Source organism: Erigeron canadensis, chromosome 7, assembly GCF_010389155.1.
Source record: "Erigeron canadensis isolate Cc75 chromosome 7, C_canadensis_v1, whole genome shotgun sequence".
Lineage (NCBI taxonomy): Eukaryota > Viridiplantae > Streptophyta > Magnoliopsida > Asterales > Asteraceae > Erigeron > Erigeron canadensis.
In genome coordinates this window covers 4,183,352-4,206,795 of record NC_057767.1, presented here as the reverse complement: position 1 = coordinate 4,206,795, position 23,444 = coordinate 4,183,352, and the positions used below count along the sequence as shown (strand labels likewise).

At 33.4% G+C, this 23,444-nt stretch overlaps 5 protein-coding genes, 1 non-coding gene and 1 pseudogene across 6 annotated transcripts; 3 read left to right on the top strand and 4 right to left on the bottom strand.

Annotated features, from left to right (window-relative positions):
* Nucleotides 1-151: 151 nt before the first annotated feature.
* Nucleotides 152-720, top strand: LOC122608781 (annotated as a pseudogene).
* Nucleotides 721-1,206: 486 nt separating this feature from the next.
* Nucleotides 1,207-4,369, bottom strand: LOC122608182 (protein NUCLEAR FUSION DEFECTIVE 4-like). Its single transcript, XM_043781273.1, has 3 exons — nt 3,993-4,369; nt 2,386-3,299; nt 1,207-1,936 (listed from the first exon to the last, which is right to left on the bottom strand). The coding sequence occupies exons 1-3, from the start codon at nt 4,323-4,325 to the stop codon at nt 1,462-1,464; spliced, it is 1,722 nt and encodes a 573-aa protein (XP_043637208.1). The 5' UTR covers nt 4,326-4,369; the 3' UTR covers nt 1,207-1,461.
* Nucleotides 4,370-5,143: 774 nt separating this feature from the next.
* On the bottom strand, nt 5,144-8,090 carry LOC122607322 (thylakoid lumenal 17.9 kDa protein, chloroplastic). Its single transcript, XM_043780273.1, has 4 exons — nt 7,661-8,090; nt 7,122-7,236; nt 6,967-7,036; nt 5,144-5,645 (listed from the first exon to the last, which is right to left on the bottom strand). The coding sequence occupies exons 1-4, from the start codon at nt 8,038-8,040 to the stop codon at nt 5,425-5,427; spliced, it is 786 nt and encodes a 261-aa protein (XP_043636208.1). The 5' UTR covers nt 8,041-8,090; the 3' UTR covers nt 5,144-5,424.
* A 95-nt stretch (nt 8,091-8,185) lies between these two features.
* TRNAS-UGA lies at nt 8,186-8,267 on the top strand. The gene has a single exon. It is a non-coding gene; the product is annotated as a tRNA-Ser (tRNA).
* Nucleotides 8,268-9,053: 786 nt separating this feature from the next.
* Nucleotides 9,054-14,137, bottom strand: LOC122606644 (CBS domain-containing protein CBSCBSPB1-like). The gene is made up of 15 exons (XM_043779483.1): nt 14,031-14,137; nt 13,711-13,902; nt 12,745-12,913; nt 12,531-12,663; nt 12,158-12,328; nt 11,990-12,068; nt 11,758-11,871; nt 11,604-11,670; nt 11,414-11,519; nt 11,216-11,274; nt 10,861-10,970; nt 10,652-10,782; nt 10,167-10,252; nt 9,985-10,074; nt 9,054-9,531 (listed from the first exon to the last, which is right to left on the bottom strand). Exons 2-15 carry the CDS (start codon nt 13,863-13,865, stop codon nt 9,346-9,348), a joined length of 1,656 nt encoding a protein of 551 aa, XP_043635418.1. The 5' UTR covers nt 13,866-13,902; nt 14,031-14,137; the 3' UTR covers nt 9,054-9,345.
* Nucleotides 14,138-17,037: 2,900 nt separating this feature from the next.
* Nucleotides 17,038-17,247, top strand: LOC122606646. The gene has a single exon (XM_043779486.1). It carries the CDS (start codon nt 17,038-17,040, stop codon nt 17,245-17,247), a length of 210 nt encoding a protein of 69 aa, XP_043635421.1.
* Nucleotides 17,248-18,630: 1,383 nt separating this feature from the next.
* Nucleotides 18,631-21,733, bottom strand: LOC122606645 (agamous-like MADS-box protein MADS4). Its single transcript, XM_043779485.1, has 8 exons — nt 21,504-21,733; nt 20,460-20,541; nt 20,034-20,101; nt 19,857-19,956; nt 19,619-19,660; nt 19,480-19,521; nt 18,898-19,049; nt 18,631-18,766 (listed from the first exon to the last, which is right to left on the bottom strand). The coding sequence occupies exons 1-8, from the start codon at nt 21,686-21,688 to the stop codon at nt 18,694-18,696; spliced, it is 744 nt and encodes a 247-aa protein (XP_043635420.1). The 5' UTR covers nt 21,689-21,733; the 3' UTR covers nt 18,631-18,693.
* Nucleotides 21,734-23,444: the final 1,711 nt, after the last annotated feature.

Sequence of the window (23,444 nt, the reverse complement as noted above, 5' to 3'; positions counted from 1 at the left end):
AAAGTAAATATCCATCCTTCATCGGTAAATGCCTTACATGGTGTATAGTGAAAAGGTGAAAACCAGCCACGTATAGTCATATACATTCAGGATTCCACAAACATATGAGATTATGCCCTTCTAATGTTTGGTGGTAATCTTATTTAGGTACATGAAAAGGCCAAGACTGGTGTGGACTCCACAGCTGCATAAAAGATTTGTAGATGTAGTTGCTCATTTTGGTAATTAAATGTTGTCCCTAAAACTATAATGTAGCTTATGAGTGTTGATGGGTTGACCCGAGAAACGTTGCAAGTCATTTGCAGAAAAATAGAATTTATTCGAAAAGAATGCAGGGTTTGGCACTGGTAATGATAGGGGATATGGGTTAGGTGGGGATTCTGTTACTGATCATTTGTTTGCGAGTTCCACTGTGCCGACCCATTTCTTGCACCTGGGTAATGTGAATTCGGAAAGTTTCTTGCAGTATATGCCGGATGCTGTACTTCAACAGCAGCAACTACAACAGTAGATGGTTGGGGTTGCAGGACATCAACATCATCTTCATAGGCATTTTAGGTCGGCTATATTAAGTAGGCAAATGAGTTAGGGTGTTCATAGGGTAGGCACTCCGGTTCATGGTCGTATGTGGATGATTTGGAACCTGGGAAGGAGAAAAAGGCTCTTGATGGAAAGGATGCCTACAGAACTCTCGGTAAATTTACCAAGCCGAAGCACTAACAATCAACCCGACCTAAGCATGACCATAATCTCAAACTGCATCCAGCATTCAATAACCCAATCTTATGGAACCAAGCACACTTAGAAATAAGACAACAATAGTAGGTGAATTAGAAATAAGACAACAATAGTAGGTGAATCCAAGCATGACCTGAACAATATGAAGTTACATAGCAATGCTAACAACAAACGACAATCTGAACAGTTACTAAACAAGCTGGTTCTCAGATCCAATCATGAGAATTAAGAAAACAAATATCAACCATATGCTGCTGACTTTTGTTTATGTAGAAATCAACTATAAATTTTGGGAAATAAGTTCATCTATCTTGAAAACTACAATTTGCATCTTTAGGTCTTCATAATTATATGCTCATTCTTATTTAGCAAACCTTTATTCTTCCATAACTCACCATGTTTTCAATACATTAATCATATGAAGTTGATGCTTATCGCTAGTGACTACTTTTATTATAGAAAATCCAATATATAAACGATATGGTAACATAGATTTATTAATCATTTTGCTACTTGCATAGAACCCAAGCTCCAATAGATTTGAACTTTACATGACTCAAATATACATAAAACCAAATAATATGTTCTTCAATATGAAGCCTGAATCAACACCATTTCTCAATCTTATCAATGTCGATATCTTCCGATCTCGAGAACCAAAGCAATTCTGAACATCCATCGCAAAACTCGGGAACACATTGACAATACACCCTACTCTTGGATTTAACTAAGCAAATTTCCATAAAGTTGTGCATAGACTCTTTTGGTTCTATAGACAACTATCATACTTAACAGAAATGCAATTATGCAAAGGGCCGATAATATCCCACAAGTGAAGGAATAACATATGATGCCGTAGCAAGTGAGCTCTTGGTTTTCATGAAAGATTTGATTTTCTAGTGACTTTTGTTTCTTTGCTTCATAGTCGTAAATCCCACTAGCAATTACACCAGAAAATATCAGAGAACCAGTTGGGCTTGCAAGAGTAAGAAAGTTATAAATAGCACCAAAACTCTTTAACCCGAATAACTCTGAGGCTGCAGAGGGAACGATGGCCCAATGGGCTCCATAACAGAGGCCCATCACGACCGAAACAACATAGATTGCACCTGGTGCACCGAGAGCATAGTACAGAAGTGAACCTGCCATTACGACTTGAACCCCAGCCATTGCCACTGGTCTCGGGTATGCATATTTTCTGATATGCAAAAACAGAGTAGTCCATATAGTCAATTTAGCAAAACTAGATTACTTGATTTCGTAAATATCAACAAAAGAATTGTGGATATGGTATTTTGGCCCATATACTTATAAATGGGGGTCAATTTGGGCTATATCTATCCCTACTGTGTCTAAGTTGTAGACTTAATATACAGCTTTTGGTAAATTGTTTCCAAATGCAGTGTATAAAACGTCATAAACAATTTGTTAAAAACTATCAGATTATTAATGATCTATTAGTTTTTAACTATTAATTAAAGCACTATCTATAAACAGGTTGAGGTTTTTGGACAGAGTGACTCGGGCCATTTTATATTACACAAAAATTACCAGTTACCCACCCATTTCACCAACTCTAAGAGCATTTACTGTCTAGAAATCTTGACTCTCCAACATAAATATAATCTATGAGTTATGAAGACGCACCTTACAATAAGCTCAGAGAAGTATCCACCACCAACACGACCAAGAAAGTTCCAAATGCTAATCATGGAAACAAAAACATGAGGATTTTCATACCCAAGAGATTGACACATTTGACCAAGGTTATCAATTATGGTCAAACCTGATCCTGAAGCCAACACCAAAGAAAAAAACATTAACAAGAAATCGGCTTTCACCAACGCTTGCATCAGAGTAAAATCTTCTCCTCTTCGTGGACCTTTCTTGCGCTTCACCCTGACAGCTCCATCAGCTGCAGCTTGCACCAATTTTGCATGCAAATTGTTCATTCGTTTTTGCCTTTCATCAGCTGGAAGCAAGTCTACTTGTGAACCCTTCTCGTCTTCTACCTCACTCATAAACATTTCATTGTCTTGCTTTTGGTTTTCACTTAGAAGGGTTTCCTCCAAATGATTCTCAGATCTTGAAGACGAGAAAAAAACCAAAAAAATAGGAATTGCAATGGGGAGCAGCACGAGAACTAAGAGCCCGATTGTGAGCCAAGTGATAGTTGTTTGGTTCAAATCAGTCACATCTTGCAGTATCAAAACTCCTAGAAGATATGCTGCAAGAATGAGGCAAACGCCATAAAGATAATAAAAACTTGTGCTATCGGATCGTCTTGTTTGTCTATGACCTCCAACGGGTCTAATTAAGAACATTAGGGAAGAAATTACGATTGTCGGTCCCACTGCAACCACAAAAATGACTGAAGCTTGATCAGGAAAATTGAAGATGGTGTAAACTTGCGTTAATATTGCACCACTCAAGCCTGCAAAACCCTTTAGTATCCCTACAACTGGACCACGGTATTTAGGAAAGTTTTGAACTCCGGATACAAGAGCTCCAGTGTTGAAGTAGGTCTCCCCATTTGTTCCCACGAATATGCAAACACATAGCTTCAAATAAAAATCAAAACTTTACTATCTCCAACACTTCATATATAAATTGGATTAGTTTGGCAATTTACCTCATGAGAAATTGGATTAGTTTGTCAATCATATTTTATCTTCAATATCATAGGTTGCTAATTATACTTTCTTTTAAATAGACTAGTTTGGTAATCTCGTGCCCTAATCCTAAAAAAGTCACATATGCATATGTATCAAGTGATCAAATTACAAAATTAGTTCATTTCAACTAAAGTATAAACAAAATGAAGCATTCGCAAGGCAAATTATGCCATTAGCCAAGTAACCAAATGAATTATAATCCCTTAAGAAACAAGACAATTAGCACCCATCATTCTAGTTTTACATAATCTAGGAGGGGAACTTGTCAGCTTTTCAAATTTAAAAATGACCCATTAACTAGAACTATTTTTACCTCTAGTCAACATAAGCTTATGGCCTTAAATAAGCAATAAACTCATAAGCTCCAAAAAGAAAGGAACTTTTTGACCATTTCTAAATTCAATAAGCCCATAAAATAAGCTAATCCAAACACTTCTTGAGGTATCCTCATGATCATTTCTAAAACTTTCCCTAAGGTCCTAAAGTTTAAACTAGTTACACCAACTTAATCACAAAAGGGCATAAAGGGTTACAAAAATATAAAATATATATAGATATATAAGAAGAAAAAAAACTAACCACCCATAGAGGCAACTTGGGCAAAGTATGTTTGGTTGTAAGCCAAACTAAACCATATCCAACAAAATTTTGAACAACACCAATAAAAAGAACAACCCAAATTGGTGCAACTTCACATAAACTACCAGCAATGAAACCAATAGCATCACCAATATCTTTAGCCACACCCAACATAGCAATTTGTCTTTGATTATAACCCATGTTTTTCTTGATCACTGGTGATATACTACCAAACATGTATCCAATTCCTGAACAAGATTGTACCCACATTGATGCAACAAACACTAGCCATCTATTGTTAAACAAAGTTTTCATCTTTTCTTGAAAAACCATCTTCTTTTTTTGTGGGTGTTGAATATAAGTAAAAAAAATGTGAAATTTATAGTAATGGTGTGATGGGTTTTCAAGATTTAAAAAAAAAAAAAAAGATTTATGGATGTTGGATAGAGATGACTTGGCTCAATAGTCACTATGGAAGTATTGTGGGGACTGGGGTTAGTTTATTTATTTAAACTTGACTTCTTTTTTTCTTTGTTTTTTTTTTCTTGTTTTGATAACATTTTATTATTATTATTATATTATTCTAAATAAATTTTGATGGGTGATGAATGTTGATGACTTTGATGGACACATGACAGAAAGTGATCAAGTTGCTTGTGAGTTCAAAATTAATGATTAAACCTTATCCAATTCAAATTTAATAGAGGGTTAATAAGTTTAAACTTTTAACTTTGAGCTGTTAATGGTTTAACAATTTTTCGAAGTGTTTTGGACAAGAGTTTTAGTATAAATCATGGGTCACTTATAACTATAATCACAAAACTTTTTACATACAATGTTACATATTAATGGTTGTCTTTCAAAAATTCTATATGAGTGCCGACTATCCTGTATAGTTGAGAAAGTCCATATCAATAATGATATCTTATCACACCGTGGTCCGTCCAATGTCTATATGGCAAATGAAAATGACACAAACGTAATTTTTTTTTGTTATGCTCATTAATTCCTGACTTTATGGTCATACCTATCTTTCTTGTTTTCATTCATTTGATCACCTTAAAGACAAAAAAAAAAAGAAAAAAAAAGTTCATTACGAGTCAAATTGTTCTATTACATTATACTGTAAAATAAAATAGTAACACAGAATAAGAACATATGGGTACCATTCTAATTACAGTTTCATAATCTGTTGACAAATATTATACAACAAAAAATCGAGGGTTGCGCCTAAAAATGTGTGTTGTGCGGCTAATGAGTTCAATATAACACGTTATGATCCAACCCTGGAGAAATGTAGATCCAAATAAATGTGTACAAAGGAAAGCAGTGAATGAAATCAACATGTACCATCTGATAATGAAACTGTAAAGACATACACAAGTAGAAATAGTGAACATTTCGTGTGTGTATATATACGTTCAAAGTGGACTTAATCCATGGCACTAAAACTAGGGGCATCCCACCCTAATTGGTCCACGACCTTCCTTATTCTTTCTTCTTGACCTTTTGAATCGCCTAAGGCTGTAGTGAAAGGGTACACATATGTAACCTTTGTGGCCATGCATCGATAAGAGACGACGTCCCCTTTCAACATGAACTCCATAACATCACGTCCGAACCCTCCATCAACTGTTGCTTGCAAATATTTGCCTGGCCCGTAAAAGGTTTATTAGAAAGATTAATAACATAATCAAACTTCTACAGGCAACAAGGTCACTACTGCAAAGTGCAAATACTTAAGGTGAGATAATGAGTAGGTTGGGTAATGGGTCAAAACAGGTCAGGTTGACCATTAACATATTGTATCCATCTTCTTTTATATGAGATAAATAATGCACATTAGGTATGAATACGTATTATCGTAAGTATACTGTTCCACTTTTACGTTTGACCTGTTAATTGACCCACTTTCAAGATCACTACTACAAATACTTGAGGTGAGATCGTGGGTGGGATGGGTAATGGGTCAAAATGGGTTAGGTTGACCATTAACATATTGTATCCATCTTTATTTGATATAAATAAGTTATGCACATTGGATACGAATACGTATAATCGATGTTATACTGTCTAATTTGTTCAAATAACCGACTTCCAACCAATTTTAATAGCTTGACTATTTCATTTTTAAGTTTGACCTGTTAGATGTAAATCAACCCAAATTGGCCCACTTCCAAGTAAATGTGTTGAAATCTCTATCTTGCATTAAAAGTCAGTAGAAAACTCATGAATTTGGTTCTCATAAATTTAAAATTAAATTAAAAATAATACGTTTCTTTCTTCAAGCATTTGGCTACATACGTATACAAGAATTCCCGAACTCTTTATAAGTTTTGACACATTAAAGTTGACTCGAGTTTGGTAAAGTACAATCTTTTTGTACAGAGCTTCATTCTAGGTTGTGTATATATACACAAAAGGTAATTCATATAACAGTATTTCTTTGTGACCTAAGGTCAAGGAGAATACAATGGCCATTGGCAACTGAGGGACGTATGTGTCGCCAGACATACTTTTGTGATTGTAGTCACAAATACAAGGCCACAAGTGTCATTTTTCTAAAGTAAATTTCTGAGAATTCTATTTGGTTACCAGTTGCTAAAAAACAAGTTTACATGACTATTTTAGCGGTAAGAATATCCTTTTCTGTGAAATCATGTCATCATAAATGACCTCTTTACATAAACTGAATTGGAATATACGAACCCTTAAGATTATTGGCATATAAACATAAGCTAAATGAACATATAAACCAAGTACATATACGTAGGTTGTGTATATTTAAGCATTACTTTCACTAGCGTTTTGGGCTTTTATGAGCTTTCAGTGGGAGGCATTTATTTCTAAAGCTACATACTTACAAGTTTTTTGTAAAACCAAAACCTTTAAGCTACACAAAACTAATTAAAGGTACCTAGCCAGACACAATCAACGTATGTATTCGATCAATATACTGAATGTATCAAGTTACCATCAGGGGTGTCCTCAACAACCTCAATCTCGGCGTTCTTCTGTGTCTCTAAAATCGCTTGTTGCAGTTGCTGCAAGAAACATTCACAAAAGAAAATTCTCACAACCAAAGCTCATAATCAAAACCCCATAAGTGACAACAAACATATCAAACACCTGGATGGCATTATCTAATGCATTGTCCGGAATCCTCCAAGGGAACGCAAAAGATGACGATTGTGGGTTACTTGAAACACATCCAGGATTATTCGATGGACACGGTCTAATCTTCCTGAAACATACATTCACCAACACCACTATGGTTACTTAGTCACTGAAGACCCTCTGACAAAATTACTCTAAAAAGCCCATAAAATTAAACCGAAAATTTCAATAACAAAAATAATCATAATTTGGTTGCCAGTTTGCCTCCTATTTCCATGTAAAATACTATAATTATCAAAAAAAATACACCAGTTTCAACCGGAACCCATTTTGACCCATTATCCAACCCGACCCATTATTGAAAATGTACAATGTGGGTAAATTTGAGACATAATAAACTAAAAAGCATAAAAAAATGTCTAAAGCAAATATATTCAGTAAAAAAAGAAAAAGGAAAATGACGTGTGCAAATGTGGTGCCCCTCACAAAATGAACCCCCAAAAAATAAATAATTGATGAAATAAGTAAAATAAGAAATAAATAAATCATACCCATTATCCAAACCAGTGATTAAGTTTTTGGATTGAGAAAATGGGGTGGTACTAATTTGTGGTGGAATAGCTGCTGATTTATTATTATTATTATTACTATTAATAGAAGGAATAGCAAGAGATGATGGTATTATTATTGGTGATGATGAAGTAAGTGTCACAAATGCAATGGCTAAATTTAGTAAGTTCTTTCTTGATAATAATAATAATGAAGATGGGCTAATTTTTAGATTAGCATTATTATTATGGTTTTGTGATGATAATGTTGGGGATTTGTTAAGAATAATTGGGGAATTTTTGTTCTTGGTTGTGGTTATGAGTTGAAATGGAGGGAGAAGATGACTAGTACTTCCACTTGTTAAACTGTAGAAGAAACTCATGGTTGTTAATAATGTTTTTGGGCTTTTTTTTTTTTTTCTTTGTTATGTTGTTTGGTGGTTATATTTTCTTTCTATATCTATTTCTACTCATTGTTATTTAATGAATATATATATACATAGACTGGATGAGAATAGAAACAAGAAAGTCGATATGTCCGAGTGGTTAAGGAGACAGACTTGAAATCTGTTGGGCTTTGCCCGCGCAGGTTCGATCCCTGCTGTCGACGATTAATCTTTTTTTTTTCTTTTATCATTATTCCTTTCTTTTAACAAGCAGATTACGAGAACTGTTGTTTGGTTTAAACTTAAGTTTGAAAGATCTCGATATCGATATTACGGTTTTTTTTCTTTTAAGAGACCGCAATAGCCGGCAAAATAATTACATCAAGTTTCCAGGGATAAATTTACGCTCTCTAACTTTTGCCTTATTTTGGCCGGAGGGGTAAGACTGTTTACGTCATATCTCCCCCAAACTCGGCTTTTGCTAAACTGGGTACCATTGTTGTTATTGTTGTTGCAAGTTTCCAGGGCTACTTTGCTATAAGTGCCCAGACAAAAAATTATATTTACAACGATTAGATATTCACATATAAGACATTGAAAAAACACAATGTATGACTTTCCTACTACTACTTCAGATTGAACAATACACGTTCTCATTTCTGTGCTTCCAAAGTGACCGCCACCATACAAAAAAATTGCTTCAACAATCCAACGGTATCCTGCAGGTGTGATTTTGACTACTAAAGCCATACCAATGTATAAGTAGGCGATTGATGTTATGATTTTACAATTATATTTAGAAAAAAACGAAATGCTTATACTACAAGAACTTGTTGAACATTCATACCGAATCTTTGTAAGCTCGAGCTCAACTAAATATGTATTTTGACTTTTGAGCTTATCTTTTATGCTTATAATCGATAAACAGTTTGACTTGGACGAGCTTAAGTTGCTTGAGTTCACTAGTTCCAATCATTCTATACCATTTCTCAACTTCATGCAAGAGCACATTATCATCAAAAAGGTAACCGTATCTTAAATAACAAATCAGCACCGCAGTTGAACAATCCAATGTCCATCAATAACTTTTGTTATATATAACCTATTGGTCTAGTGCAGAAAACTACCTGTACAATACGCCTTTGGAATATCTAACAACACTTCAAGGAAAGAATATGCACATCGAAGAGTTGAAGTAATGAGGATCTGCCAAATTTCAACAGCAACAACACGAGTCCTCTTTTGTTTTCCACAGCCCACACCAAAAGTTGGTAACACTGACATATAAGAAAAACCCGAGTCTTAGTTGCCTGCTCTTCTCAAGAAAGCAACCATGCCTAAGCCAGCTACCAAGGCAGCTCCAGCTGCAACCGAGCTGTATGCAGTAGTCCATGCATCTCGTTGAATGTAGTCCATACTGCCTGCTTCTGTGGAAGCGCCCTTTCGATATTTAGGTATCCCAGAATAATCTAGATGTAACTTTAAGCCCTGCAAATGTTCACCATTGACAACATCTGAGACTTCACTTGTAACTATGAAACAGAATTACCTTAAATGGGAACATTCTACAATTGATGGTCCATTTAAAAGTTTACACCTTTTGGTGACTTGTATTCGTAGGGAAGTGAGTTACTTCCATGGTGGATGAAAAGATTTAGTCTGGTGGTATGGGTAAAGGAGGAAAGATGTGTGCGTGGGTAACGCGTCAGAACAGGTTTGGGTTAAAACAGGTCATTTTTTGGTATGTGCAGTTGAGTTGACTTGCAAACACTTATTGATACAATGATAATCTAACTATTTGATACAACAATTTAGGAGGCTGTATGGGTTGATAGTAGACTACATATGACTTTCTACAATTTGACCCATTCCCTTTCAACCCATTTGCTCTAAAGTAATTAATTTATTTTTCAAATCACAGAAGTCTAATTTTAAGTGCACCTTCCAACCAGATAATCTTGCATGTTCAACAGCTGCAGCAAGATCACTATCAGTTGCAAGTATAACCTTGTCTTTGTCTTCATCTTCATACTGCAAGAGTACAAGGTGAGGATCATTCAGTAACAATAATACATAGACCTAAAGCATGAATACTTAGAACTCAAACAGATAGTCAACTATACCAGAATTTGTGGTAGATTCCGTCGGTCGATCTCACCACCTACTCTTTGAAGTATAGCAGTTATAAGATCTGCTAAACTTCGAGTATCTAAGAGCAAGAGCAAGAACAGGTCAGATCAGATGCTAAAAAGATTGAATATAATAATAATAAATAAAAATGGATTGAATCATGGTTACGACCAAATGATTGCTGAATGTTAAAGGTGTCAACATGGACAGTTCTGGTAACGGTACATCTCTCGTATGGAATGTGTCAAATTTTGTTGACCCACAAACACTTTTTGTCCAATATCAACACTTTATGTTAACAATTCATGTGTTACTTATGACCACTAGAACAGTAGTATAAAAAGGATCAAGAAGTTGTATGGCTTAAAAGCAGACATTGGGATTAGAAAAACATAGCCCATATCGACTTGGTCACAAGTAAAAGGGACAAAACTGCCACCTCTACTGGATTGTAGTAGAAAGAGAATAGAAAGCATACCACATATAAATCTATGCATCCGGCCCCGTTTATCTTGGATTTTGAAACCGAATGTATTAGGTATCGTTGATGAAGGATAAGGAAGAGATTTAGTTGTTTCTGCTTCAGACATTAATCTGAAGGAACTCTCACTGCACCGTCACCATTTCAATTTAGGTTAAAAGTTAAACAAAAGTAAACTTGAGTGACAATTATGTAATAACAATAACCTCCTTAGTTCATCGTCTTCGTCTATAGGTGTTATTGCCATGGCAGAATCCCAAAACTTCTGCATCATTGAGCTTGCAGTTTCATTATCTATTCCGGCAGTATTTCCCACCTGATTCATGCCAATACTATATCAGTTCAAAGCACATAAAGAACCCAAAAAGTCTAATATCAATGTGTACAACCTCCTACAATAGATATTATCCAAGTTAGATAATCATTGTAATGATCTGTTATGCGACCCACCCATATTGCCACTTCTGATATATATCAAAATAATGATACAAATATCAATAAGGCTCTTTGAAGAACAAAATAAGCATATGTAGGACTTAAAAGAGAGAATAGTTTACTTACTGTGGTTACCGCGGCATGAGTTATGTGAAGCACATCGACAATGGCAACGACAGCTCCCTCTGCATCAAAGGTCTGCTTGTATTAGAAATATATGAATTGTATACGATCAACAACAAACATTATCCCAACACACTTGATTAAAAAATGTTAACAATAGAGACCCTGGATAAAATACAACAGTCCGTATCCTATGAATACCTTTATCAACAACAGGAAGATGTAAGTACTTTCCATCATGCATATTATGCAGGGCATTGAGAATAGGAGTATCAAGTGTTGCACATTCAGGATTCGGGGTCATCACCTACTTGATAAAAAGCATAAAAAAATTGTGTCGGAATACATATAGCATAAATTTAGACAATACAAGAACAAAAAAAGGACTTACCTTCTCAACTAAGATTAATTCAGGGCGAAGATCTTGTGCTATCACTCTCATCAAAATATCCTTTGACCTAATAAAGTGCAAGAACGTGTTATAGACTCGTAAAATTGTTTTACATTCTTTCAAATTGCATAAACTTTATATAATTGGCACTCACGTTAAAATCCCGACTGGCTTGTTATCAACAGTTGCAACAGCAGAGCTCATGCGATACTCAAGCATCTTTTTTGTTGCTGTTACCACTGTGTCAGATGGTGAAACTGTGACAATCCTGGTAGATGCTCAATTTGATGAATATAGAGCGGGTATTATTTAGGGGAAATAATACATATCTTATATTCTTATCATAGTATGAAGAAATTCATAAAAAAGATAAAGGTATTACCTACTTTGGATTCTCGGAGATTATTGTAGATAAAGATGGCCTGAACATTCGCTCACGAAGTGATTCAACAAATGTGTTGGAACCTATTTGGATAATGTACTCATATAGTTAAAACTGACACTGAAATGCAAAAGCGGGAAAAAAACGAAAGTACAAACAAACTTCAACTAACTGGAAATAGAAGATCCCCAGTGCTTCTCAACACCCTCAACAGCAGCTGCTATGGCCTTCCCTTTTTCAGCTGCACGTTCCATACGTGCAATAGCATCATATAAACACTTTTCTATGTCGAGCAAAGCAATAACTTGTCCATGCTCTACAACAGGCAAGTGCCTAAATTTCCCTGCAGTTTTAGACATGTCAGTTTCTAGATTAACAAGGTGTGCTGCAGATATCAGTAGCGGATACAGAAAACAGAAGTAGGATAGACACTATCTAACTTATATGCGTATAAGTCAAAATTCTAAAACAAGGCCAAAGTTCAGGAATCAAACATGTGTAAACAAGCCAAATTTCACCTTGTTACTACTGATAGAAATACTAACCTTGCACCATCTTTTGCAGGGCTTCCACAGCAAGAGTATCAGCAAGTACAAAAACAGGATTTCTTGTCATCACTTTTGAGACAGGTGTGTTCTCAAAATCAATCTCACGAGCAATAACTCTTGTTGCAATATCCTTCAATCATGAAGAAAGCTAATTAGTAAGTTATAATAACCAAAATGGAGAACTATTAAGTAAAAAGGTAAGACAATAAACCTTATCTGTCAATATCCCACATAGTAAAGATTTTGAATCTGTGACCAAAAGAGCATCAACTTTTCTAGCAGCCATTCTTCGGCATGCTTCATAAATGCTTGTCGTTTCAGGCGCTGTCAAAGCCTTTGAGAGACGCAATCGCTTCACTGTACGTTCCCCTGTTAGTCCCCTATACAAGATACATGCCAACATGTAAAAAAAGCTCATAAATTGTATATCAAAATATGCAGTTCATTTTGGCTGTGCCTTTCTAAAAGTGATTATGTGATAACAAAAATTTCACAATAAGACAATAAGTTCCAATAAGACCAACCTTCACAGATCGTGTCTGAAGCTGTTATAATCAAACACACACTTGTTTGAGCCGGTTTTGTTACAGCGAGCATGCAACTCATACCTAAACTGACTATTTGACACCTTGATTAACAAATACTGACAAGCACAAACTGTTTATCCCAACGTCTATTCTATAACCCGTTAGCAATTGGTTTCAGAGAAGAGGGCTTTGCGAATAAGGTCACATCCTCAGTTGGGCAAACACGCTTACTAGCGTTTTCACAACGAATATAGAAGCTTTTATATTTATATTTATATATACAACCTTATAAAGCATATAATTCCCTCTATTTTTTTTTCAACTAAGTTGTTAATAACCCCAAAATGTCTTCCTTTTTTATCCATTATATAAAAGATCTCCACTTGAAGTACTTATAATAACTACTTGAAATACCTATAACACCCTTATTGAACATAATTTACAACATCTACCGTTAACTTTTATAAAATTACGTACACTACCCATTTTACATCAATTACTTTTACGCAGAACGCTTATGACTAGTACTTATATATGCATGTAAAGTATTAAAGTAATTAAATAACTTAAGAGTTATAGAATCTATAAATAAGTACCGATAAAACACAACGAATAAGGAAGAACATATGTTTGTATGTATAACGACGTACATTGAACGAGAAGAAGAACTAATGGATCTACGATCGGGTGTAGGTAAAGGAGCAGGTGCTCTGCTTCTTGCAGTACTCTCGGAATGTCGTCTACGTTGATGATGAGACATGCTGCTTCTTCTTGACGACGTAGAACCTGCATGACTGCTCGGCATCTCTCTCTTTTGTCGTAATTATATATTTAGACCAAACCTACATACATGAATCAATCAAATTTTAAATAATTTACATAACAACGAAATTATTACATACAGCAATATACATATTATGTTAAATTATGAAAATATGCACATGTAGAAGGTAATTATTTAGTATTTAACCTGGAATTAATTATTTAGGCAATATTGATAATTAATAAATTAATTAGGGAGATTATTGTTATGGTGAATTTCAATATTTCATGATGACGACGATGAATGACAATTCTGTGAAGATGATGAAGGTTCCAATTTTAGAGGACGAAATGAACCCAATATTTTTATTTTATTTTATTTTATTACGATATTATTATTATTAAATTTTATGTTTTTGTCTTTTGACAGTATTTTTTTGTCTTCTTACAAATTTGGATATACGTAATAATGATTTTTTTGAGACATAAAATTAAAAGATTTTGTAAGATGAACTTCTGTGTGTAAATACATTTGGCGAAGTATGTGTCTATAAAATCGGTATTAAAAAAAAAAAAAAATTTAAAAAATCTATAAAAAAAATAAATATAAAAATAGACAAAATATTAAAAATAAATAAAAAAATATAAATACATGACAAATTTAAATTTCAGAGCCCCTGTGGTACCGTCCTTCGCCCCTTGTGTGTCTCAAGTTTATAAATGTAAAATAAGTAATCACTTGGACTTAGCCGAGTAGCCAGCCGTCATCAATGCACACATGGCTCATAGTGGAAGTTGTAATGGCGTGGGTTCAAATCTTAGTCTCAGACGGATTTAATCCAGAAACTTGTTGAGTACATGTGTGGGGTGGTTCACCGGGATATGTGTTGAGCGGTCGGTACATATCAGAACCAAGGTGGTTCCAGGGATTAAGGTGTTCCCTCCCATCTACACTTTAAATGTAAAATACGATAAATGTATAAACAAATGAAATTAATGTTGAATGTGAAAATATTCAATTAATTAAGTGATATTTAGGTTTTTTTTTCATCATAACTATAAGATAATTTTTATAAGTTAATTCTAGTATCTTATGACAAAAGAGCCTATTTATGTCACCATAATATTCTCAGGCAAACAAACTGTCATAAAGTATATAAGATAAATTTTTGAAAAAATATAAGATTAAATTTTATACAAACTTTACTTCAAATGCTCCAAAGTTAGACTATATCCTTAATTTGTACATATATCACATGCATAAATAAGTTGCAATTCAGACTTTAGTTTTTTTGGTAATAGAAAAACCTTCATACCTGTGCAATTATATAAGCGATATAACTAATAAGGATGTATGAGCAATACAATTGTAACCAAAAAATAGTTTATTTATAAATAAAAAAAATGGGAATTGAGTCACTAGAACTTCAAGACATTTTTTATTCCTTACTTTTGACAAATCAAGGAGCCATTTTGGGGGAAAGAATCATGTATTGGAATACGAATTTTTAGATTTATAGGCAGGCATGTCATAAAATATGTAATTTGTATAAGTTAAATTAACTCAACAATATAAGATCCATAATAACTTATGTTTTAACTTACTTTGTATGTTGTATATTTGAATTTTTTTGGTAACTATAAGGTTGAAACATTGTTCAACAAGGGAGACAATGCTAGACACATACTACACGAAATTTGATTTAACAAGGATATTAAAACCCACGCTTCACAGGTGTACATAATAGTTGAAACCAAAAGAGAACAAAATACGATAACAAGAGAAAAATAAAACCATAATTAAATTTAAAAATGAAAAAGATATATGAAAACGAAATAACCATATAGCCTAAGAGGTAAAGAGGATGTTTAGTCCAGTTATCCAACATTCCAACCTGCATGAATTACTGTTCAATTAGATGATTTTAAAACTAATACCAACAATAAGAAGTATAAGAAGGTAAAAACTTTTTTTACAATAAGAAGTAAAAAAATCAAGACGAGCCCAAAAAAAAAAGAAGTATAAGCTATTAACCCAGTTAAACTTTTTTTTTTTCCTTGAAAGGCATAATTACTTAGCTTAGCCTGTCCAGTTAGTAATAAAAAGTAAAAACTTCTTTTAGTCAAGAGTAGGACTGGCATAACAAATCACACGAAACCTGTTAAGACACGAACCTGTTAGGACACAAACTTGTTAAAGTCAAACACGAACACGACCTGTTAACTAACCGTGTCATTTTTTTCAAACACGAACACGACACGAAAATTAACAGGTTCACCTGTTAAGAAACCCGTTAACATTTATTTTTATATAAGTCTCGATTAATACTTAAAAAAAACCTTAATGATACAAAAATTTTGACAAATCTCAATCAATACATAACGATAATAATCCTTAACATTATAAAAGTTCATAGACATCTTAACTAATACTAATCATATATCAAATCATAATATCAATTATTAGTATTTTATATATGTGTATAATCTTAACAGGTCCTAACAAGTCTGCACATGTTAAGACACGAATCTTAACAGGACCTGTTAAGACATGAAATCTGTTAAGGTCAAACACGAAAATTGTTAAAAACACGTCAGGTCGTGTCGTGTTAACATGTTTCGTGTAAAAATTACCGGCCTTAGTCACGAGTTCAATTAAATATCCAAAGTACGAAAATGTTACTAAACAAACTCACTCTTATAAATACACGCAACATTTATATGACATCCGATAACAATGAAGAAAAAAGAAGTTAATATAGTTGGTACATCTAATGTTTGTATAAGTTGTTTGTAGGTAGTCTAGTTTGAAACTCAACTGATTCATTTTCAGATATCAAACTCAATAGTTCGTTAGTAATCCAAATAAATCGATTAAAATAATAAGTAATTGGCCTGGGTTTGCTCATTCCATAGCCCATACCCCTAGAACCTCATGCCTACAACATCTTTTTATGAGCCAATTTAGGCCCAATAAACTTCTTGGCTCGAGAGTCACACACACACACCACCAAATGCACCCACACGTGAAAACATCGCACATTTCGCTTAAACCCACGTACCCATGTCTCCTGGTGGACTCAAACTTCACCATCTTATATTAACACTTTCACACATTCAACATTTTCACATTACTAGCTAGATCATTCACTTTCATATCGAGCATATATATTTTTTTTCATCTTTAATAGTTAGTAATATCATCGGTCTTCAAAATGGCGGATTGGGGCCCGGTTCTTGTAGCTGTCATATTGTTTGTTTTGTTAACACCGGGATTGTTGTTTCAGTTACCGGGTCATAACCGAGTTGTGGAGTTTGGAAGCATGAGGACCAGCTGCCCGGCTGTGATCGTTCACGCGGTTATCTTTTTCGGTATACTTACATTGTTTGTGATCACCATTGGTGTTCATGTATATGCTGGCTAGTTAGTACTTATTTGACAAAAAAACTATATATTTTGTTGTATTTATATTTAAAAGCATTGTTTGTTTGGTTTGTGTATCTTTTTCATGTTTGTTGGATCTTCACTTCTAGATATCATTTTCAATCATACTCTATATCTTAGCAGGGGTATTTTGTGGATGTATGTTTAGGATGATTATTGTGACATATGGTATTTTGAATGTTAAAAGTTGATTTTAGATTTTACTTTTATTTAAATAAAATGAAAGTCTCAAATTTTATCTTATTTTTATTTATTATTATTATTATTATTATTATTATTATTATTATTATTACTATTACTATTACTATTACTATTACTATTACTATTGTAAAGTTAGTTTAACAAAACTTATGACAACCCCTCCCCACTTCTCCCCGTCTATTTATCTCTCACATTCTTTCTCACCTTTACCACCCCTCCTCATCTTTTTTATTTTTAAACTTCAAATAAAAACTAAACTATATTTGATAAATAGATTAGAATGTGGGGAGGGATATGGGCACCATGGTCACTACTTTTCTCACCCCAACCATTCACCGAAGGGCCGGGATGGTGTTCCACCCTGTCACCGCTCCCTCACCAATGTATACCGTTCACCTTAATACTCTTATATATCTTCTTATATTTTATGACAAAATAATTTATTTTAAATAGACACTTTAAAATGAGAAAGTTTGTATTCTCTAATTTTTCACAAGAGAGAAATACTTTACTATAGTTTTTAAAAGTTATATAGTACTCGTATTATTTTTTTATTGTATATCAACCTGGTTTGGTTCAGACTTGGTGCAGTTGTTTTGCAATGGCAAAGTATAACTTTGGCCCACTTTATTTAAAATTTAAAGCCCCAAAAAGGAAACGGGGGGTTTACTTTGTTCAGAATTTCATATGCACAAGTCAGCTAACTTATTGTTGGGGTAAAAAATTTACAATCTATATATGGTAAGAAGTTTTTATCAAAGCTTTAAAAGAATAAAAGAAAGAATTCAATTCAATCAATGTAATGAGCTAAATGACTCAAAAATACTTGTACTTCATTTTTTGAGGCAATTAAGTTGAGACTAAAAACACATATGACAAAACCAAATGCCTGTTTCAAAGTTCTCAAACCCGCTGGCCAAGTAAACATGTTACAAACCGGTCAGTCTGACCGGTTTACTAGCTGGCTCGGGTTGAACTATGGAAACACTTGATGGTTGTGATCCAAAAAGTATATCAAGTAGGGTGGTTCAGTTTATGGTTTTAGCTGAATTGTAACTTGTTACACAGCAAATACCAATTTGATAGCTTGAATATAGATTTAGCAAAGATCAACAAAAGTCGCAATAGAACACAAACACATTAATGTAAGATTGATTAGCTAGAACAGAAATCCATTAAGAACACAAACATAATATCAGATTTAAAGCAAATAATGAATATTGTTTCATGCTGGCCAACCGTGCATTTGATGGTTCATACTCATAGATGTCACTGCTGACATTTGGTCAGTTTGGTACCTACAAGTTCATTGAAAACTATTCAATGTAAAAGCTGACCTCTTTTGAATGCTATAGGAGGATTCAGAGTTACCATAAAAAGAAAGTTATTCAAATCCAAGATCATTTTGTAAATGGTGATGATTTCTTACCCAATTTGCAAAGTGGTTTCACAGCCGATAGGGTGATAATAGCTGTCACGTGTGGGTTGAGACACTTGGTGTTGATGATGCCCATAAACCATTCCATTTGCTTGTGCTTGGGCATCCCATTGAAGTGCCTCGACTTGGCTTTCTTCGTCTAACTGTGAGTAACACAAGATTTGGCGTTAAGCCATCTAACTAGAGGTGTCTAGATGGAATATGTTGTGTTGTGTTTTATCATTAACAGGAGAAATGGATTAATTTAAAAGGTTTAGCAAAACAGGAAACTGGTCAGATGGGTCAAACGGGTTGAAAGTCATCTAAAGTTTACCCAATACATAAATCCTTCTAACACACTTTATTAAGAAAAGGATACTTATTTAAGTATGTAATTTATAACCATATTTAAGGTGTTAATTGGCTATAAATTTTGGAAGAAATGAGAAAAAAAAATTTGTTGGTTGTTTTAAACCCAACCCATCCTGTTTTCACACACAGTAAAATATACCCATTTTGACCTCAAACCAGGCTACCTTTTGCCTCCTTACTTTCTATAAAGAAACTAGAAACAAAAGATAAAAACATGCATACTCTGAGACGAAGTGTCTTATTGGACTCATAAAGTTGGTGTTCCTGAAATCCAAAAATAAAATTTAAAGTTTTCGAAATGCAATATCACATATACTATGAAATCAAATTCCAACAGAACAATTTACTTCTTAGTTCTTACCATCTTTTGTTGATCATAGAGCTTATCGACCAACGATTGAGTCTGTGTCAACAAGAACATAGCTAATTATAAACAACACAATGAAGGTAACTTTTCTATGCAGTTTTGTTAGATAAAGAAACATGGGGCATATTTACAAATGCGATTCAGATACGGGCTTTTGATCATTTCATTGAAGGTCAAAGTGCTTAAATTCAAAACTCAGATGTAACTCTTGAGAATGACTTAGAAGTCTTACCCTTATTGATCTAATCTGTCTCAAAGAACAATGAAGCTGTCTTTCTAGTGACTCAAGCTCGTTGGTGGTCAAATTGTCAATCTCCTCACCATAGTAATTCCTGGAGTTAGAGCAGTCAAAAACAGATTAGTAACAAATTGATTGAAAATGGATTGTAATGCAGTTCACTATTCTTGCCTTTCGAGTTGTTTCAGCGCATCGTAGCGTTCTTTAAGTCTCATGTATTCCTGGTAACTGCTTTGTTCCTGATGACAAGAACAAAGTTCATATTCTTAACTCCATTAAACTATAGTTGACTTTTGTGAGTCAACCAGAGTAAGAAGTTTGACTTTTGAAAATAAATAGTCAAACAAGTCCATGAGGACACTTCCTTAAACCATAATAATCACCATTTCCCTTCACTTTCATATGTTCATGTTTGCTTTCAATTTTATATTCTAACACGATCATATCAACCATCAAGTCATAAAAAAGACACAAAACTGATCAAATTATTATTAAAAACAAAAAGGAAGGGACTTTTTAATTATTTTTGTAGAATCCTAAGATAGTTATACAATAACCAATTGGATCAAAAAGCCACTAATAATAATCAAATCATACCTGAAGATCCTCCTTAGCTGGTTTTCTTTGTTCTGGTGGTCCAAAACTACTTTTTTCATACCTCTCCAGTGTTTTCAACATGCTTTTAATTTCACACACACACAAAAAAGAATTAAGTATCAGAATCTTGAACTTAATCAGCTATCCCATGTATAAATTCCTTGATCTTTGAAAAATTTTAATCCTTTTTCTTTATGTTTCAAGGGTATTGTTTAGTTGTTTATCTTCTTTTTTAAAAAGATAAACTTTCATATAATCATGCAAGCAATCTCTTTATTTTCGGGTAGAGGTATGACTGTGTACATCTCGCATCTCCAATCTCCTTACCCACCCTTTGCAAGGTAGGATATTGTTGTTTTAAAAAAACTTATAAAAAGTGATATACTGAAATCATAATACAGGTTAAAACTTTGCATTAAAATCTTGAACTCCAACCAATCATGTAAATGATTTTCTTCATCATCCAAGAATACTAGTCTTCATCTTCAAGGGTATGCTTATTTTCTACTATTAAAAATATAATATTTCTTAAAGAAGTGAAATTATATATGAAGTTTGAAACTTTAGTTGGTAAGCCAAAGGAAATTTAGAAATCATGCAAAAAAGATTGAAACTTTAGTTTGTAATTCAAGATAAATAAATTTGAAATCATATAAAAAGATTGAAACTATAGGTAATTCAAGAAAATTTTGGGAACATATAATTGAATACTAATTATCCATCTTCATATAAAGAGTAATGTTTATCTTGCTGTATACATAAAAAGATAGTAAAATTATATAAAAAGTTGAAAACTTTGTTGAATAATTCAAGAAAACATGAAAGTATTATATAGTTGTTTATCACGTGGTATAAAAACATTTTATATCTTTTGAAGAGAATGAAAATTTAGAGAACGTTTATCATGTTGTTGTTCATGTTGTATTAAAACAATATACTTCATAAACTAAGTGAAAACTATAAAAAGGTTAGTACTTTTTTTTTAAATACAATCTGGGGTATATATATATAGAGAGAGAGTTTGCAGTATAGATATACTAGTACCTTGAGGTACTAGAGAACTCATAGAGTTTGCCTCTAGTAGAGAAGATGATGAGTGCAACTTCAGCATCACAAAGAACAGAAAGTTCATAAGCTTTCTTCAGAAGACCATTTCTTCTCTTTGCAAATGTAACTTGCCTGTTTATTTTGTTCTCTATTCTCTTTAACTCTAACCTTCCCTTTCCCATTTTTTTCTTTCTTACTTACTTCTTCAATCTCTTCTCTTCTCGTCTTTCCTTTTATAACCCAAAAAAAAAAAAATGTCTTTGACCTTTTAAAGTCAAACCTGTCACAACAATAAATGTCACTATTTCTTCATTGGTATTTTAACTAGGATAACTCCCCTGTTAAAAAAACATGTGAAAGTTACCCTGTTAAACTTTTTATTCGCTTTTTTTTTGTGTGTGTGTATGTAGAGATGTAGACTTTAACTCGGAAGATAGCACTTCTATTCTACATATAACAACAACAATACTCAATCCTAGATGAACTGTAGACTGTTATATTTTTATCCGATGGTAGATCGAGAAACTATTTCCATAAAGACCTTCGGCAACATGCAATGAGTATAATATCGCATTTTTATCTTCTAGAATACAATGTGAAAATTACCTTGTTAATGGTTAAATTTATGTCTACGAGTTAGACTCCAACATGCCTTATGTTACTTGATTATCATGGTCATTCAGAAGCTTGAACACCACAATTCACCAAAGATTCAAACGCGTCAGATTTTGTTCTCCACAAAAGAAAATAATCTAATGTGCATGAACTTCAAATAGAAATTGCTCGCTAGCTAATCATGTATGCGCTTATACATGGTTCTAAAATATCGAGTGTATTTTTTTAATAGTGTATTACTAGTTTATAGTTGACATTCAAGACATCACAATGACATTTAATTGGATGGGTTATATAGTATGTGGAGCTCGAACCACACATGCCTAAAATAAAACCCAAGACTTTCGCACCACCCTCCCAATAATCTAATCATACAAATGTAGGAATTGAGATTTAAATCTAGTGGATAATCTGAGATCTTACCAATGCCTCATCAATCCATTGAAAAAAAAGAGGAAAAAGGTAAGGGCATTATTTTAAAGAAATGCATGTTATAAAAGTTAGTTTGAACCCATGGGCTAGAGAATTCAAATGTTTCACATGGTATTTAAGATACCACAAACACTTTGAAACTTTAGAAACAAAATTACTAAAACGGTATGGTTCCTTTTTAATATTTTTTAGCCGTGTCAAAACCGAAACATAGCCAAAAAGGAAACTCAGAATTTCACATTAATAAAAATCCATAAAAGTATAAAACCAAAAGAGAAATGCTAAATACAGCCCTTAGCTGTATTTAACGTGCATAAAAAAACTTGTATTTCCATATTAAAAGTTCGCCTCCTGATTTTCATGGTAAATGTACAAACAATTTATGCACCTTAAACACAATCCTTAGAGCTGTATTTAGCAAACCCCAAACCAAAAATTCAACCTATGATATATGGTTTTGATCAAGTTTTTTTCTTTTTAAAGATGACAATTCTAACTTTTTTAAAAAAACCACAGTTAGATAACTACATAAATATGTAACCAAAGTACATTTTTATGTTTTTATGTTACAGTTAGAGTTAAAACTGTTTACATCTCAGTTTTTCATACCTTCGTTATAATTGGATTGATCGATCGAGAGTAAGGTTCATGTAAGTTGCTGATGATTGGATAATTTTTCATTCACCATTACAAAGGCCAAATTTATAAGTAATGTAGTCTTGCGTGCTTCTTCAAATCAAATGAATAACAACGACACTCAATTTCGTTGAAGACGGGTTCTTCAAATCTAATGATCATTTTAGCTTTTAAAGTGTAGATAATTTGAGAAACTTGTCATATATGTTTGTTTCAAACTTCCATTATCAGGTGTAAAAAATGAGCGTCAATTTA